The 18,578-nt window shown below is 32.6% G+C and overlaps 3 protein-coding genes, 1 long non-coding RNA gene and 1 other non-coding gene across 6 annotated transcripts; 2 read left to right on the top strand and 3 right to left on the bottom strand.

The window, feature by feature from the left end:
• Window positions 1-1,465: 1,465 nt before the first annotated feature.
• LOC133824592 (probable glycosyltransferase At5g03795) lies at window positions 1,466-4,603 on the top strand. Its single transcript, XM_062257521.1, has 5 exons — window positions 1,466-1,517; window positions 1,771-1,993; window positions 2,095-2,188; window positions 2,672-3,242; window positions 4,080-4,603. Exons 2-5 carry the CDS (start codon window positions 1,820-1,822, stop codon window positions 4,567-4,569), a joined length of 1,329 nt encoding a protein of 442 aa, XP_062113505.1. The 5' UTR covers window positions 1,466-1,517; window positions 1,771-1,819; the 3' UTR covers window positions 4,570-4,603.
• Window positions 4,604-5,450: 847 nt separating this feature from the next.
• On the bottom strand, window positions 5,451-6,936 carry LOC133824591 (NADPH-dependent aldehyde reductase-like protein, chloroplastic). Its single transcript, XM_062257520.1, has 2 exons — window positions 6,480-6,936; window positions 5,451-6,033 (listed from the first exon to the last, which is right to left on the bottom strand). The coding sequence occupies exons 1-2, from the start codon at window positions 6,878-6,880 to the stop codon at window positions 5,625-5,627; spliced, it is 810 nt and encodes a 269-aa protein (XP_062113504.1). The 5' UTR covers window positions 6,881-6,936; the 3' UTR covers window positions 5,451-5,624.
• Window positions 6,937-10,756: 3,820 nt separating this feature from the next.
• LOC133824590 (NADPH-dependent aldehyde reductase-like protein, chloroplastic) lies at window positions 10,757-12,095 on the bottom strand. The gene is made up of 2 exons (XM_062257519.1): window positions 11,636-12,095; window positions 10,757-11,495 (listed from the first exon to the last, which is right to left on the bottom strand). The coding sequence occupies exons 1-2, from the start codon at window positions 12,034-12,036 to the stop codon at window positions 11,087-11,089; spliced, it is 810 nt and encodes a 269-aa protein (XP_062113503.1). The 5' UTR covers window positions 12,037-12,095; the 3' UTR covers window positions 10,757-11,086.
• Window positions 12,096-12,714: 619 nt separating this feature from the next.
• On the top strand, window positions 12,715-16,562 carry LOC133824589 (uncharacterized). Of its 2 annotated transcripts, XR_009888542.1 has the most exons (5): window positions 12,715-12,934; window positions 13,012-13,124; window positions 13,262-13,376; window positions 13,470-13,592; window positions 15,926-16,562. It is a non-coding gene; the product is annotated as an uncharacterized LOC133824589 (long non-coding RNA). The 2 variants fall into 2 exon arrangements; XR_009888543.1 differs by lacking the exon at window positions 13,012-13,124 and having other exon boundaries at window positions 12,717-12,934.
• Window positions 16,563-17,919: 1,357 nt separating this feature from the next.
• LOC133828181 (small nucleolar RNA R71) lies at window positions 17,920-18,026 on the bottom strand. Its single transcript, XR_009890816.1, has one exon. It is a non-coding gene; the product is annotated as a small nucleolar RNA R71 (small nucleolar RNA).
• Window positions 18,027-18,578: the final 552 nt, after the last annotated feature.

The raw sequence follows: 18,578 nt of genomic DNA, 5'->3' as shown, positions 1-18,578 counted from the left end.
TAAGTATTGAAAATTCTTTTCTTTCTGTTTCTCTTTATCAGTTTCTTATTGCATAAGAGTTTGGAGAAAACGACAGAAAGTGAGAGTATTATGTGTATTATTAGTCATACTTAGTATTATTAGTGCCATTGATTGGAACTCATATCGTTTTTTTTTCCTTTAATAAGAACAATTTGTGGTCACATTTGAGTTTTCCATCACTTCAAGTTATCTACATGTGGCAGTGATTTTATTTTTGGCCTTATTTTCTCGAGATTTTTTTTCTTAGTTGCCTAGGCTAGGCTAGCACTTTTTTTTTTCTTATTATACTTGTACGATATAAAACTTCTTATTTTTGTTTCTTAATAAACACATAATGCTTTACAGTTAACATACATACATGGTCAAACACAATCACATATACATATACATATACATATGCTCTTACTTTCCAAGTTTAGTTAAATTATTATGAAGAAAATGTGTGTAAATGACTATATATAAATGAAAGGCTAAACAAAAACAAAGTCAATATAAGTAGGTGTAAAACTCTTTTATCAATTTATTTGATTATTTCTGTTTGAAAGCAATGTTGATATTATTTTGTCTCCAGTTGCTCCATCCTTCTCAATTATAGAAAGTAATTAATTGATAGTTTTTTTTGGATATAACATATATATATATATATATATATATATATAGAATAATCTCTTATATTTTTTAAGGTTAGGATACTTTAATTCTGAGAATTATAATTTCTTATGTTTGTTCATACAAGTAAAAATGTCATAAATATTCAAAACAATATAGAACTGCTATCAATTATAGTTGGTCTCTGTGTTTTGCGAAAGTTAACAATCGAATCATGTATTTTGTTAAATAATAATTTGGACCCTGTGTTCTACAAATTGAACAAAAGAGTACTCTGGACTAGATTTTAGTCCAAAAAATTTTAATATGACCAAAATGCCCCTAGTTTTATAAAGTAGTGAATTTAATAATCTCGAGATACATTTTATATTATGTTCGTATGTATTGTGTTAACTATTTGTTTTTCACAACTTTATAATTTTGGTTTCTAGTCATGCATTTTTTGATGTGGTTTTTTAAATTTTATATCAATTTTTTTTATTAATTTTTAATTCAATAATATTTTTTGAGATTATTAAATTCACTAATTTATAAAATTGGAGGTATTTTGGTCGTATTAAAAAAAGTTTGACCAAAATCTGGTCTAGAGTACTCTTTTGTTCTATTTTGCAAAATACAAGATCCAAATTATCATTTAACAAAACATAAAATTTAATTAGTAACTTTTACAAAACACAAAATCCAAAATAATATTTACCCATAACATATGATTTTCAAAAATTGTTTTTGAAAAAAAAAAATGGAAGAGTACATATCATTTTCAAAATATAGAATTATGAGAGCAGAGTAGGTAGTATATAACTTGACCCATTTCATGTTTTCTCCAAAGCCAGCGGTAGAGTTAAGTTAAGACTTCACTTTCATTTCTCTCTCTCTCTCTCTACTCGGTGAGTCATTCTTTCTCTCCTACTATCATATTTTTTTCATATTATGATCACTCTCATGTATTGACATATATTTTTTTCATTAAAAAATTTTACATAACAATTCGTCCCCCCAAAAAAATTCTTTTTTGATCAGGGAATGAATTTATTGTTTCTTCCTTTTTTCAAGCTTAGAAAGTAGGATTTTTTTAGTATAGAAAATATCAATTATTTCAATATAGTTTAGTTATAAAAAGGGTTTTGTTTATTAATGCAGAATTGTGATGGGAATGACTGTAAATTTGGATATGGAATGAGGGAGGAAGATGGTGGTCAAATCTAATGCAAAATGGATAGCTTTCTTTGTCATCATATTATCATTTGTATCTCTCTTTCAACACTTGTTTCTTGCTAGGTTTTCAGCTCTTAGTTTGCTTGACTATGCATCATTGTCAAAATCCGGAGATGATTTTCATTCCATTTCAAGGAAAAAGAAAAGGGTTAGTGGATTTTTGTATGTATGTATATATATACATATATATATATATGTTTATGTGTATGTATCATTATTTGCTGGCTCGGTCTTTTTACAATGTAACAGAAAATTCATAATGGTAAATGGGGAGAAGGGGTTATAAAGCATCTACAATCTTCACATACTAATCTCCAGCCTCAAAGTCTAAACATCGATCATGGTAACAAATTTATCAGTTTTGTTGATTGTTCATTTTTACTTTTCAATATTTCATTCTGTTCATGGCCTTTACTTTGAAGAGTATGTATTATGAGGGAATAAGATTACTATATTTGTTTAATTGCTGTAAGAAATCATGAATTTCCAAGATGAAAAAGGATAGCTAGGTTAATCAAAACTAGGGGACCCAAAACAAAAACAAAAACAAAAGAAAGCTAATGGAATCTTCACTTATTATCTTGTAATCCTGGAGAATCCAAATCACACAATCTCAGAAATCTTTGATCTGTATATTTCCATGGAGCTCTGAATTTCTTGAGTTTGAGTGTCCAAGTACTTTGATTTTAGCCTACCACCTACCTACATATCTCATTAGATGCAAGCCAAACAAAAGCTCTCTAAGAGATGCAAACTTTTGGTTTTGGTGTGATTATTATTCATTTGAATGGTTTATGAATCTTTACCTCTTGTTTTTTGGGTATAGGAGACTATGTCAATAATACCAACAATGTGTTCCATGATGGGAATATATTTCAAGAAGATTACAAAGAAATGAAAAAGAGCTTCAAAATATATATCTATCCCCACAAGCAAAATGACCCTTATGCAAATGCTCTCTTGCCAGTGGATTTTGAGCCTGGGGGTAACTATGCCAGTGAAAGTTACTTCAAGAAGCTCCTCTTTAACAGCCAGTTCATCACCAAGAATCCGAACGAGGCCGATCTCTTCTTCTTGCCCTTCTCGATTGCGCGGTTGAGACATGACACCAGAGTTGGTGTAGGAGGCATACAAAATTTCATCAGGGATTACATAACAAATGTCAGTCAGAAGTACTCTTACTGGAATAGGACAGATGGGGGTGACCACTTCTATGTTGCTTGTCATTCCATTGGAAGATCAGCTATGGAGAAAACAGGCGAAGCGAAATTTAATGTAATTCAAGTTGTATGCTCATCAAGCTATTTCCTAGCTGGGTACATTTCTCACAAGGATGCCTGTCTTCCTCAAATTTGGCCAAGGAAAGGAGACCCTCCTAATCTTCTTTCATCCAATAGGTAATAAATATATTTATACTGCTTTTTCTGAGTTTGAAGCTGTTCTCTGTATTGTTGTGCATCATAACAAGGCCTTGTTAAGAGTAGTTATTTCTCATCATGACTTGAATGATTTCTAGAAGAAACGTGTAGCATAATAGGTATGAAAATGTCTACATATTATTAAGACTAAATGCAACTAAAAAGGTGCATGTTCTGTTTGTTTGGTTACTTTATTTGAAACTTCATTTTCATACAAACATACACATTGACTTGTGTCAATGAAAAACCTAGTTTGTGCTACCTTCATTTAGAGAGTGGTTTAGCATGAAGACATAGCCATAGATAATAATTAGTTGTGATATTCAATAGAGTAATGTTATGGGACACAGGTGGTGTTCAGCACTATGTACTGGTACAGATGAACCCCACAACATAATACTTTTATTCATATCAGTAGTGTTGAACGAATCAAGATCCTCTGTTGAATTAGTGTGTCTCATATTATGTCTAACCAATGTAATTGTGACACTTCATATTTAATTATTCATTTATAAAAAAACTGCTACTGCTCTTTCACAACAAGTTAGGTTTTAATATGAGGTATCACAATTGCATTGATTAGATACAATATGATATACAGTAACCTGACAGAAAATCATGATTCGTGTTGAACACCTTCAGTGCCTCTTATTATAATTCTGTCAATAGATATCTCTTTGTGAATTCCAACAACTCGGAAGCCATTAGCATGGTGTAAACCTCCTCAAACAAGTCCCATATTGAGTATGTCTTTTAAATAACATAACCAAGTTGCTATTATGCATCATCTATTCATCTAATTTTTGTAAAGTACAGAAAAAGGCTTGCATTTTTCGCCGGAGGAATAAATTCGCCGGTTCGAGTAAAGCTTCTTCAGGTGTGGAGAAATGACTCAGAGATCTTTGCACACTATGGTAGGCTTAAAACACCCTATGCTGATGAGCTCCTTGGGAGCAAGTTCTGTCTCCATGTTAAAGGGTTTGAAGTAAACACAGCTCGGATTGCGGATTCACTCTACTATGGTTGTGTTCCAGTTATAATTGCCAACCACTATGATCTACCTTTCACTGACATATTGAATTGGAAAACCTTCTCAGTCATTGTTCCCACTCTAGACATTCCTTTGCTCAAAGAAGTCCTTAAAAAGATCAGTTCTGATGAATATTTGAGGTTACAAAGCAATGTGTTGAAGGTGAGAAAACACTTCCAATGGCATCTTAAACCTATTGACTATGATGCTTTTCACATGGTTATGTATGAGCTTTGGCTTCGTCGAAGTTTCTTGAGAGTTCCTTCGAATTATTAAACAATTGGATTGATTATATGTTTTCATTTCTAGATGATTGTTTTGCAATTTTAGGTGGGTTTTTTTTTTGGTGGAATAAAATGAAACTAGAGTAGAAAAAATTTAGGTAGTGAAGAAGCTTGATTTGGGAAAATATGATTATTTTTCAAAATGATTGTCTTGATATGGTGAATGCCTTCATCGAGTGTGCTTGCTAGTGTTCTCCACTTAAAATTATTCTAATCGAATTATTCATAAATTTTATATATGATCATTTTGTTTAAGAGAATTGCTAAGGGGCACCACAAGGAAATGACATAACATGACATAACATTATTGGTGCAATCTAATATTGGGTCTCACATTTGAATTTAATAAGTATTATGAGGTATCGTTAATCAATCATAAGATGTCACCTCATGCGATGTTAGACACTTTAAGATATCAAATAACAACATTATTTGTTTAAAGCTCGTAAGGAGTTCTAGAATTTGACCTCATCATTTCTTTCATTGGAAGATTGATAAATTGGAGGGTTTTTTTTTTGGTAAAATTGACTTTAATGAAAATATTCAGTAGCAAACTTATTCTAAAAATATAATTACAAAATAACTTCATAATTGTTCAAATGACACTCATGGAGGGTCAAGCACCTTAAATTTATCTTCATTCCTTAGAGGAGAATTTTGCTAGACTAACAACATAAAAGTGTGAAATTTGTAAAATAATCTCATTGAAATTTACACTAGATGATCCCTAGTGAAAATTGAGGTTAAAACAAATAATTTTTTAAAAACAGTTAATTTACTAATAAATATGGGCCTTTGGCAAAATAACTTATTTTTTAAAGTCATTTTCTACTATAACCTAGTTATAATAATTATGTGCAAAAAAACATCTCATTAGTTGGTCGAAAATTTTTGACTACACAAACTTCTCTCTTAGCATTACATTCAATGAGATTATTTCGCTAATTTCAATTTTTCATGTCGTCAGTTTAGCAAACTAACCACATTATTAAAAAAAAATTCCTACGTTTTCAGTCCACACAGCCAAGAAGAAACACAAAGTTATTTTCAAACATACCCACCATTTGCACGAATCACTTGTCCATTAACCCACTCACTCCCATCAGTAGCCAAGAATCCCACCGCAGACGCCACATCCCGAGGCTTACCAAGCCGGTTCAGCGGATTTTCCTCCGCCACTCTCTGAATTTGTTCCTCAGTCTTCCCCATATAGAACATATCCGTTGCGATTGGCCCTGGCGCCACGCAGTTGGCTGTGATCCCCGTCCCCTTCAGCTCCTTCGCAAGTATCTTTGTCATCGTCTCCACCGCTGCCTTTGACCCCGCGTAAGCCCCAAAGCCTGGCCTCAGTGCCCCCATTTGGGAACTAGTAACTGATATGATTCGACCACCACCCCCGCGCTTCAACCTATTTGCTGCCTCTCTTAGGCACAAGAATGCCCCTCTTGCATTCACACTAAAAAAACAAAATTATATTAACAACTTTTATCAAAGAGAATTTATTCAAACAGTTTGTGAGCATAAGACTACTATAATTTGTAAGAAGCACTTATCAAACACATGGACTGCAATTCCAGAAAATGAAGGAAAAGAACACTTAATTAACAACTTTTATCAGTGACAGTTATTCAAACAGTTTGTGAGCATAAGATTACTTATCTGAAAATAAATTTACATACATTTATAAGAAGCAATTATTCAAACACTTGGACGTCAATCCCAGAGAATGAATGAAAAAACAATTAAAAATAATAATAAAAACAAAAATGTATTAAAAAAAATTATTCAAACAGTTTGTGAGCATAGCACTGAAAATGAAAATATATTACATACATAAGAAGCAATAATTCAAACACTTGGAATGCAAATGTTGACGATTCACAATTATTTTAAGAGAATGACCTGAATGTGCGATCGAACTCTTCAATGGAGGTGTTGGAGATGGAGGGGTATTTGGAATCGATGACTCCGGCGGAGTTGACCATAATGTGGGGCTGAACATTGAAGAACTGCTCGGCCGAATCAAAGAGGTACTTGACTTGGTCGGGGTCGGACACGTCAGCTCGGACTGCGACGGCTCGAAGTGTGGTGGAGGTAGAGGTAGGTGAGGTGTTGATCTCGGCGACTACTTCGTCGGCTTGAGTAGAGTTTGATGTGTAATTGATGACGATGCGAGCGCCGAGGGAGGCGAGATGGAGAGCAATGGCTCGGCCGATTCCGCGAGAGGCGCCGGTGACAATGGCAACTCGGTCGAGGAGTGGGAGTGATGAGGGGTTTTGGGTCTCAGTCGGTGCAGCAGCCATCGGAACAAATAACGGTTTTTGTTTTTTTGGAAAATTTTACATAAATTTTTTTTTTTTTTTTTTAGAATAAATCATTTTTAGAGTTTTGATATAAAGGGTAGAATCGTTATATACGTAAATTATTATTTTTTATTTATTAAATGGAGAATTTTAATAATAATAATAATAATAATAAGATTCAACTCTTTTAATATGAGTAATATCATTTAGAAAAGAAACATTAGATTTATCTTCGAATTCTCATTCTTAGGAATCAAAAAATGATGATACGTTTTGACAAAGGTTTTTGGTTAACTTAATATTTGTGTAAATGCTCGTAAATTGAGTTTTCGAACCGGATTTCATCCGAATCTGATAGGTTTTGCAAAAAATTGAGTTTTTGATTTGCGAATTTTTCGAGTCAAATGTCCACTCCTGCCTCATTTTTATTCAACTCAAGAAGAGCTAACATGTTAAAAAATAATTAAAGAGCTAAATATATAATTTTAGAAAAAAAAAATAATCAATGTAATTTTATACAAATTCTATATAAAAAGTATTGAGAGTTGACTGATATATCTGGCTCCATTCATGTTTTTATTATTATTTTACTCTCTTTTTATATAGTCACATAGAGTCGTTATAAGTACGTTAATTATAATAGTTACTTATATCATATTTATTAATGTCATAGACAAAAAAAAAATTTGACAAACACAAATAATATAAATGATAATACGACCAGGTAGTTACATTATTTGCATAATTAAGCTATCGATGTAGTATGTTTGTATATTATATGTGCACATTGGAACTAGTTTGGATTAGATGTAATTTGTTAATCTCATTCATTTATTGGATTAATTAAAATGCTCTCTTCTTGTTTATTTAAAGCATGAAAATTTGCTTTATTGTGGAAAGCTTCTTCATTGTTACTAATTAAGTGACGAATTTATTGACTTTGGGAGCAATTTCATTGCAATAATCAATATAATAGATTATTTGTGGCATATAAAAAGATGTTCCTAGAACATGGATGATAACTTGGAGTCATATTTTAGTTTTTTAAGGTAGTTTTATTATAAAATGGGGTTTATACTTTTTTGGACTCTGTGTTTTTTCTCATTATTTGTTTGGACTCTGTATTTTGACAAATTACTTTTTGGACCCTATGTTTTGTAAAATAGTTAAAATAGAACCTTAAACTCAATTTTGATGAAGATAAAATTGAATGTAACAACACAGTTTTTAAGCATAATGATTTTATTTTTGTTCTGAATTGTTAGTTTGGTAAATTATGTTTTAATGCACAATTATAAAAACTGATGTAAAATTTAATAGTTCATTAATGATAATTTGATATTTATTGAAAATATACAAAAAGTAATTATTTTTCTTTATATTTTATTGTTGATGGTATAAGATAATAATAAAATAATAAGGTAAAAAGTATTGGTGTTGTTTGGTAACCATTAAAAAAAACAATTTTTTATTTATTTAATTAAAAATTTGATAATTAAACATAAAATAGCGTTTGGTAACTCTATTTTTATTTTTTTAAATTTTAAACAAAATTTATTAAATTTTGAAAATAGAAAATTTTCACTTTCAAAATTTTTTTAAACAGTTTTCATTTTTTCCTTCTCTTCTTCAAATTAACACATCACATTGTTAAACAAAAAATAAAAATAAAAGTTATCAAACACGTTTATTATTTTTTGTTTTTAAAAACAAAAAACAAAAATAGTTACCAAACATATTTTTATTTTTTAAAAATAAAAAAACAAAAATAAAATAATATTTCTATTTTTGTGTTTAAAAAATTTAAAAACAAAAATTTTACCAAACGGACCCATAGTATTTAATGCGAATAGATAAAAATAAGAATAAAATAATAAAATTGTATAAAAGTAAATAAAAAAAGTGTAGCATTTATGATGATGCAAAAAATGCAACATGTTATATTGTGTCCTAAATTTGGCCCAACTTTTAGGAATAAAAATTAGTTGTCCCAAATTCTCTATCCCTTCACTGTCCCACCAATAGAATTCTAACAACTGCTCATTTTTTTTTTCTTCTTTTTACGTTTTGATGTTGTTTCCATTAATTTATATATGTTAGTTATTGGGAAAGTAAATTGTCAGTACATTAAAATAGATTTAATATATTTATTTAAAAAGAGAAAATGAAAAAGTTAAGTTACATCTATTTAAATCAATTATTTCATTAAAAATATCATTTACTTATTTTTTTATTTTCATAGTCTCTTATAAAAAAGGATTATTTTTTTGGTGGGTAGGTAACCATTTGGTACATGTGTTTTTGCAAAGTATCATTTTGGTACCCTTTGTTTTCAATAATGCTCATATGGTACCCTGTATTTTAAAATCGTACATATTTTGTACCCTAAACTCAAATTTAATTAATAAAATTTTACCAATTTAATCAAACTGCTGTCAATTATGTAAGTTCCAAATTTAAATTTAATTACTTAATTACATATAACTGGTGACAGTTTGATCATATTGACAAAATTTTATCTATCAAATTTGAGTCTAGGGTATCAAATATGTATAATTTTAAAATACAGGGTACCATATGAGCATTATTGAAAACAGAGGTACCAAAATAATACTTTGCAAAAACATAAGGTACCAAATGAGTAAATTCCCTATTTTTTTCATATATGCATCGTATAATGTTTTTTTAATTTTTTTCATATATACATCGTATAATATTTTTTAATTAAATACATATATATCTTTTTGATATTCTGCCTTTTTATGGAAATAAAAATAATATGCTTTTGAGAAAGAAAAACTTATGCTATATAATTTGTTAACAATAATTTAATTAATTTTTAATACCAATAATAAAAATAAAACATAAGTTTAATTTTTCTTTAATTTTAATAAAAAAAATACTTTAAAAACTGTTATGAAAATACTATAATATAACATATCATTTATTGGAAGAAAAATAAAACTAAAAAAAATGCTTCTATAAAATTATAAAAAAAAAATAGTATTTTCTTGTACACTATTTCCAAATAAAGAAAAAATATATAAAATCAGAGTGATACAATTTTTAAAAATAGTATATTTAAATAGTTTTTTTTTTAGAAGAACAATATTATCAACTCATAAATTTTTCTTGAATAAATATACAATAATATACCATTGATTAAGTACGTAAAGATAATGTCTATTATATATATATATATATGGATTTATAAAGAAAAAGAAATAAATATACAATAATATACCATTTATTTAAGAAAAATATTACTTTTTTATAGGAGACTATGAAAATAAAAATAAAACCAAATGATATTTTTAATAAAATAATTGATTTAAATAAGTGTAACTTAATTTTTTCATTTTTTCTTTTTAAATAAATATATCAAATCTATTTTAATGTACTGACGATTTACCTTCCCAATAATTAACATATATAAATTAATGGAAAAAATATCACCTAAAAAGAAGAAAAAAAATTAGCAGCTGTCTGAATTCTATTGGTGGGACCGTGAAAGGATAAGAAATTTGGGACAGTTGATTTTTATTAAACTTTTAGCAATAGCAAAATTTAGCACAACTTTTACGCATCATTGGAGCAAAATTTTTGTAAAATAAACTATATTTTTATTTTAAGTAGTTGGATGACTTTGAAAAGTGTAGAGAAACTTAAAATAAATGTGATATTATACTCAAGTATACCCTTAAAATACATAAGCTCATAAAAATTATTAACTTTATCCCTAACATGAGAAATGTTTTAAATTATCATTCTCACGTTCACTTCACCCCATACCAACCAAACACCCATGAATATTTATCTTTGTATTTACGTGGCACAACTTAGCCCAACGGTTCACCCAATGCCACAATAAAATCATACCAAAAATAACATAATCCACAGCTTAAACGAGCGCCAAGTACAAACATTCTTTTACACTTTTCTTCTAAAACCAAGCAAGTACAATTTGACAATAAAAAATCATAAAGTTTCCTATGATTTGCTTATCATGTACACTAAACAAACTCCATTGATTTTATTTCATATTTTCCTAGTAGTGTCAGTGGCATTGAGTTTAGAATCCTATGCTTATTATTATGATACGATGATGATGATGATGATCCTCCACAGTTGAATGTTGTTCCACCAGAGCAGCCTGCGATGGCATCAAAATCTTAGAAAGTTGCTATCTTTTCAAGAGATTTGATCCTAAACATATCCCCCATTTGCACGAATCACTTGCCCATTAACCCACTCACTCCCATCACCAGCCAAGAATCCCACCACAGGCGCCACATCCTTGACCTCTCCAAGCCTTCCCATCGGACACTCATCCACCAATTTCTTAATAACATCCTCGCTCTTCCCCAAAAAGAACATCTCCGTCGCGATTGGCCCCGGTGCCACGCAGTTTGCCGTGATCCCCGTCCCCTTCAGCTCCTTTGCAAGTATCTTGATCATTGTCTCCACCGCCGCCTTAGAGGCTGCGTACGTGCCAAAGCCCGGCTTCAGGCCCCCCACCATGGACGAAGATAACGATATGATCCGACCCCCACCTCCGCGCTTCAACCTATTTGCTGCCTCTCTTAGGCACAAGAACGCCCCTCTTGTATTCACACTAACAATTTTATCAAAGAGACAATTAATCAAACAGTTTGTGAGCATACATAAGATAACGTAATATTATAACACTTCCACTGAAGAAACAATTATTCAAACACTTGGTAGACAAATATATGACAGTAGAGTAGGTATTACCTGAAAGTGAGATCAAAGTCTTCAATGGAGGCGTTGGAAATGGAAGGGTATTTTGGATCGAGTACTCCGGCGGAATTGACCAGAATATGAGGTTGGACATTGAAGAACTTCTCAGCCGAATCGAAGAGGGACTTGACTTGGTCGGGATCGGACACGTCGGCTTGGACCGCGACGGCTCGAGGGGTCGTCGAAGAAGAAGATGATGAGGTGTTGATCTCGGTGACTACGAGTTCGGCTTGAGCTGAGTTGGAGCTGTAATTGATGACGAGACGGGCGCCGAGTGAGGCTAGATGGAGAGCGATGGCTCGGCCGATTCCGCGAGAGGCTCCGGTAACTATGGCAACTCGGTCTTGGAGTGGGAATGATGAAGGGTTTTGTTGGGTTTCAGTTGGTGTAGCCATTAATGGAGGAAATGAATCGATTCTGGTTATGGGGAAAGTTTATGTCTTTACAAAAAGATCCTCCATGAAAAATGATTATATACCACGAAAGAGGTATATATTTAATTAAAAATTAATTAATTTTCTAAAAAAAAAATATATGATTATCTCTTTCAAAGTATATTTCTTTTTGAGTTTAATCTTTTTGGATCATGTGTTTTTTCTCATTACCTGTTTGGACCCTATGTTTTGATAAATTACTTTTTGGACCCTATATTTTGTAAAATTGTTAAAATAGAACCCTAAATCCGATTTTGGTCAATGTTTTCTCAACTAAAATCACAAATAATTTACCAAACTAACAATTTAGAACAAAAATAAAATCATTCTGCTTAAAAACTGTGTTGTTATATTCAATTTTTTCTTCATCAAAATTGAATTTAGGGTTCTATTTTAACTATTTTACAAAACATAAGGTCCAAAAAGTAATTTGTCAAAACACAAAGTCCAAACAAGTAATAAAGAAAAACACAGGGTCCAAAAAAGTATAAACCCTCTCTTTTTTTTTTTTTGCGGGGAATTCAAAAAGTATATTTTGACTATTATTTGTTGGGTGTTGTATTATTGTAGAATTTAGTTACCCACTACATTTGAACACTTTATTAGTATTATTTTTCAAAATAAATCTCTTTAATAGTCTTCTTCTTCTTCTTCTTCTATTTTAAAGAATAATCCTTTTGACCCTTTCTTTTCTTTATTATTGTAAGAGAAAACACTATACTCTTCTTTCTCGTGTTGCTTGCAGGATCTTTTAATGGAAATATGCTGGTGATACAAGGGAAAAGATCCCACCTAAATCATCTCTTCTCTTCGGGTTCCATGGACTTGGTTGCCTGGTGCTCTTTGCCTACTTCAAGAGGTAGAGTAGAGTGTCTGTTTTGTTTAATACGACGAGTTTCATTTCTCTTATATTGTTTGGTTTTTAATTTTTTTCAGTTAAAGGATGCTCAATGTGTAACAAACTTTACTTTGGTTTGACACTTTTTGACTGCCAATTCATTGGGATGACATATAATTTTCATCTATTACATTTTGTCAAGAGCTATGAGGTTTTATTTTTATTTTCACAAAAGTAACTCTATAGAATCATTAGTAGTTTCTCTTCCAACCTGCAAGTAGCTTTTGGTTTTGGTTTTGGAGATTGATGCTTTTGATTTATTTATTTTGTTATCCATTTCCATTTCAGGTTCAGGTTGGGGAAGTAAAGCTTGTCCTAGATAGATATTGGCCGTGTTGCTCTTCAGCATCCAGATGCCAAACCATATATTCATGATTTACTTCTTTCCATGGCACTAGCTGAGGTAAGACATTAGAGCAAAGAGGTTAGGATCTTGTACCTTCTTTTTCTAGCGGCCTTGTTATGCCTCTTTCTTATCATAGGTGCTTTCTTGAAGTGTGCAATTGCAAAGATTGGTTTTGAGAAGAACAAAGTGTCCCAAGGATTTGAAGCTCTTGCTCGTGCTCAATCTCTTCTGAGGAGCAAAAAGTTTTTTGATGAACTGATGTTATTATCTCAGGTACGACCTTTGACTTTTTCTTTTCCCCCTTATAAATTGTTATAATTTTAAGAATATTAATGATTCTTTCATGATATTATAGACACATGTGCATGCATTCTTGCTTAATAATAGAGCTTTGGTTCAAAGGGGTAGATTGATTGATGCTGAAAGTGTTCAATAGTCAATATAGCAAGGATATTTTAATTAATTAAAAATGAAGAAATCATGAAAGAATATAGGATAATATTATATATATAGCTCACTGCCTGAAATTGATTATGCTTATAAGCATAAATATCTGTTGCTGCACAGCACTCACTATATGTAGAAATTAGATCTATTTGATTTAGCTTTTCCACATTTTTTTGGCCATTGTTTTAGATAGAAGAATCTTGCTACAATTATCTGTCCTCCGAGCTGAAATTTTGTCGGATGGGATTGAAGAGGTGGCATAATTCTCAATTTATTTGTTCATATTTATAAGTGTGTTAATAATCAAAACAAAATATTTTTTTCATCTTTATTCAATTATAACTCTTCTTATTCCCAAAGTGCAGAGATACTTTTTTTATTTTGTCCACTATAAAAGAACAATGCAACCCAGAAATCCAGAGAGAACAAATAGCCAAATATCTCCTTTATAGGCATGAAATTTATCAAAAAATTACAAATTTAAACAAAATCAGAGAAAGATGAATATTTATCATAACTCAAATATGTTACTCTGCTCTAATAACATCCTCATCTACACTTTCTAGACAATGAATAAACTAATTCCATATACACCACCACCTTAAGCCGCTATATTGACTAATTATTAGTAAAACTAGAGAAAAAAAATGAATGCATAATATGATATAAAAGTAGCTAAATTAAACTTATCTCAAGACCATAAATCAGATAACGAAATACCAAAATCTTCTTCATCAAAAGGAGTGCTGCCACATTCATCGTTGTTAATAGTAACATCTTTTCCTCTTTCAACGGACGAAGTAGAACTTCCAAGCCCCAATATTCTCTGAGTGATTTGGTCAAGAAACACCACAAATTTTTGCTTCAAACCCTCCAAATCTTCCACAACAGTAGTAGTCTTACAATCCTCAAGCTCTTTCTCAATCCACTCCTTGAGTCCCAACACCACCTTACTCTCCTCATCAAGACCCTCTCTTTTCTGCTCCTGTTTTAGGCTAAACTTGAGGCCTTCGATTATCTGGTTCTGGTGTTTGTGTTCATCAGTGATGAAGCTGGGATTGATGGCCGTTTGACAAAAATAATGGTGAAGAACCTCATCCACCGAAGCGTGCTCGAAAGCGAAAGGATTACCCGTCGGAGATAGGACGACAATGGCAACTTGTGCGCCGCACTTGATGCACAACTCGCTCGCCTTTTGGAAAAGCCTTTTGCGCCTCTTTGAGAAAGACACGAACACATTGGAGCAGCGTTGTTCTCCCTCTTCCAATCTTGTCTTACCCATAACAATCGCTCTCAAGTAAAACCTAAAAGAAAGAGTAGTAAGGAAGAAAAACCTGTGAGCGAGTGACCCTTTGCGAATTATTAAATTGGTAGTCATGATATGTATTTTAAATCTTAATTTATGTTTATTTATATAATTGATATGATTTTGATCTGTAGAATCAATTAACAATAAATATCTATAGAAAGTTTATTTAATTGTGGGTAGTAATTTCCTTTTTAAAATCTTCTACGGAGTATAAGTCAAGCAATTAAAGTGAGCCAACTTAGAAAGGCCTTTTCATAAAAAGCCCACGCAAACCACAAAAAAAAAAAAAAATATATATATATATATAAAGGGGTTGTCGTGAAGAGAAAGAAACCGAGAGTGAACGAGGGAAAAGAAAGAGAGAAAAGTGTGTTTGTGGCCAACGCCAGCGTTTGACGACTGAGCCTTTCACAGCTTTGACGGTTTGGGTTGTGGCGGTGCAAAGGGTCACTCGCTCACAGGTTTTCCTTCCTTACTACTCTTTCTTTTAGATTTTACTTGAGAGCGATTGTTATGGATAAAAGAAGATTGGAAGAGGGAGAACAACGCTGCTCCAATGTATTCGTGTCTTTCTCAAAGAGGCGCAAAGGGCTTTTCCAGAAGGCGAGCGAGTTGTGCATCAAGTGCGGCGCACAAGTTGCCATTGTCGTCTGATAACTCTATGATTTAGAGTTATTTTTATTAACTTTGAACTTGAATTTTGGGTGAAAAGAGTAATGAGTGTGATGTTATTTGTAAGTTTGTTTAGTTTTTACCTTTCTTTTCTAGTTAGTGTGTTAATTCAAGAGTCTTGTAAATTGTTAGTAGTAATTGTAATTAATTAAGTAATTGTGTGTGTTTTGTTGTTTAGGAAAGGAACTTTTGACTCGCCAAGGGAAACTAAGGAATCCAAGGAAAAAGGGGACAAAAAGCTGGAAATGCTGCTCAAATGCTGGAGGCCGAAGTGTTAGCAAATCTGGAAATTGGGGACTGATGTGGACAAGAGCCAGCTGGCCTTTCTTCACTTATCTCAGCGCCTATGTGGCACCCACTTAAAAATTAGGTCAGCTAGCTGAGGTGGCGTGGACTAATGGACCAAGAAAGGAAAATGGGCTTTCTAATTAGGGTGAGGAGAAGAAAAAAGTACCCTAAGGAGAGTACAGCCGGAAATTATAAAAGAAGAAGAGTAGAAAACAGAGTACAGTCCTTTATTCAGCAAAACAAGAAAGAGGAAAAAGAGCTGATGCAGAGAGATATACACAGAAAAAGGCAGTACCCATAAGAGGAGACCCACGGCCAAGGAAGGAGGAGGACTCTAGAACCCGATTCTACTTCTTCTCTTTCTTCTATATTTCCTTTTCTGTAGTGTATACTCTTGATTCTATAATTTGCAAACTGAATATTTGCTATGGATGAACAATTTCTGTTTTGGGTTGTAATTTTCAGTTTGAACATGAGCTAATCCTTTTGAGATTTGAATGGCTATGGAACCCGATGTTATGAATTAATGATGAAAATTGCATGAGTTTAGCAACTTTGCCTTTGTTCATTCAAGTGAGCTGAATGTAAATGATTGTTAATTACTGGCCATGACTAACAATTTGCTTAGCTAGATCTGATTCTGGAAAGGTTATATCTAGTGGAAATAACTTGGATGATGCAAGAGAATTACCATGTTTAGGTTGTTCTTAGTGAGTAAAATAGGAATATTTTGCTACCTTGTATAACTTGAGAATTGGTGTGTAATTGCTGTTTTGCAACCTGGTTAAATATAGGAATGTATTAAATCAAGTTGTAGAATTAATTCACTGAGTTTTGGGAAAATCTCACGTGCTTATCTTAGAATTCTGTTAACTCTGTGCAAGCTTTGCTGAACGAATGCTGTAACAACTGGGCAGATTAGCATAGGGGGAAATAGCTATTCAGATCTATTAATCCATAGACACTTTTTCTTGAATTCAATTTTGTTATCATTTTAGTTATATTTTTAAATAGATTTAATTGCAGTCATTTAATTTCAAATTGATAGTACAATCATTCTCATAATTTCTTCCTTTAATTTTAAATTGTTGATTAGTTGGTTTTACATTTGCTTGATTTTACAATCCCTGTGGAGACGATACTCAACTTACTACTATATTACTTGTTGCCGACTGTGTACCCTTGCACATTTTATTTGCTTAAAATTACGCAACAAGTTTTTGGCGCCATTGCCGGGGATTGAAAATTAAAATTCTGTATTATCAACTATTTTGCAATTTATTTCTGTTGTTTCTAATTCTGCTTGTTTGGGTTGTGCGTTTCTCAGGTTTAATCTAGTGCATGAACGAACAAGACGAATCTGAACTTGCTCCTATTGACCCCGAAATTGAACGTACTTTCAGAAAAAGGAGAAAGGCACAAAAGGCTAACAGCCGCTGCAATATGGCTGAAAATGTTGGAGACGAAGGGGGTGCCCAGAACATAGCTAATCCTATTGTTTTGGCGGATGATAGAGCTAGAGCAATAAGGGAATACGCTGCCCCTATGTTCAACGAGCTCAATCCGGGCATTGTGAGGCCCGAAATACAAGCACCTCAGTTTGAGCTCAAACCTGTCATGTTTCAAATGCTCCAAACAATTGGGCAGTTTAGTGGGATGCCCACGGAAGACCCTCATCTCCATCTTCGCTCATTTTTGGAGGTGAGCGATTCTTTCAAGTTACAAGGAGTAAGTGAAGAGGCGCTAAGACTGAAGTTATTCCCGTTCTCTTTAAGGGACCGAGCTAGATCATGGCTCAACACCCTTCCTCCCGATTCGGTGACAAATTGGAATGACTTGGCTGAAATTTTTTTAAGAAAATACTTCCCTCCCACAAGAAATGCAAAGTTTAGAAGTGAGATTATGTCGTTTCAGCAGCTGGAAGATGAGTCCACTAGTGACGCGTGGGAAAGATTCAAAGAGCTTTTAAGAAAATGTCCACACCACGGTATCCCACATTGTATACAAATGGAGACATTCTATAATGGTCTCAATGCAGCCTCTCGAATGGTCTTGGACGCTTCAGCCAATGGAGCCATTCTTTCCAAATCTTACAACGAAGCATTTGAGATTTTGGAAAAGATTGCAAGTAATAACTATCAATGGTCAAACACTAGAGCTCCTACAAGTAGAAAGGTGGCGGGAGTTCTTGAAGTAGATGCATTAATGACTCTAACAGCTCAAATGGCCTCAATGACCAACATCTTGAAGAATCTGAGTTTGGGAGGAAATATTCAGCCAGTCGCTGCCATTCAAAGTGCAGAAATTTCATGTGTTTATTGTGGAGACGGGCATACTTTTGAGAATTGCCCTTCAAATCCAACCTCGGTTTGCTATGTGGGTAATCAGAACTTCAATCGCAACAACAACCCATATTCAAATTCTTATAATCCAGCGTGGAGGCAACATTCAAATCTGTCATGGGGGGGTCAAGGAGCAAGTTCAAGTGGAGCGCCAGCACAAGGGAAACAGTCATGTCCACCAGGTTTTTCTCAACAACCAAG

The sequence above is a fragment of the Humulus lupulus genome, chromosome 3 (assembly GCF_963169125.1).
Source record: "Humulus lupulus chromosome 3, drHumLupu1.1, whole genome shotgun sequence".
NCBI lineage: Eukaryota > Viridiplantae > Streptophyta > Magnoliopsida > Rosales > Cannabaceae > Humulus > Humulus lupulus.
This window is presented reverse-complemented; position numbering and strand designations above follow the sequence as displayed.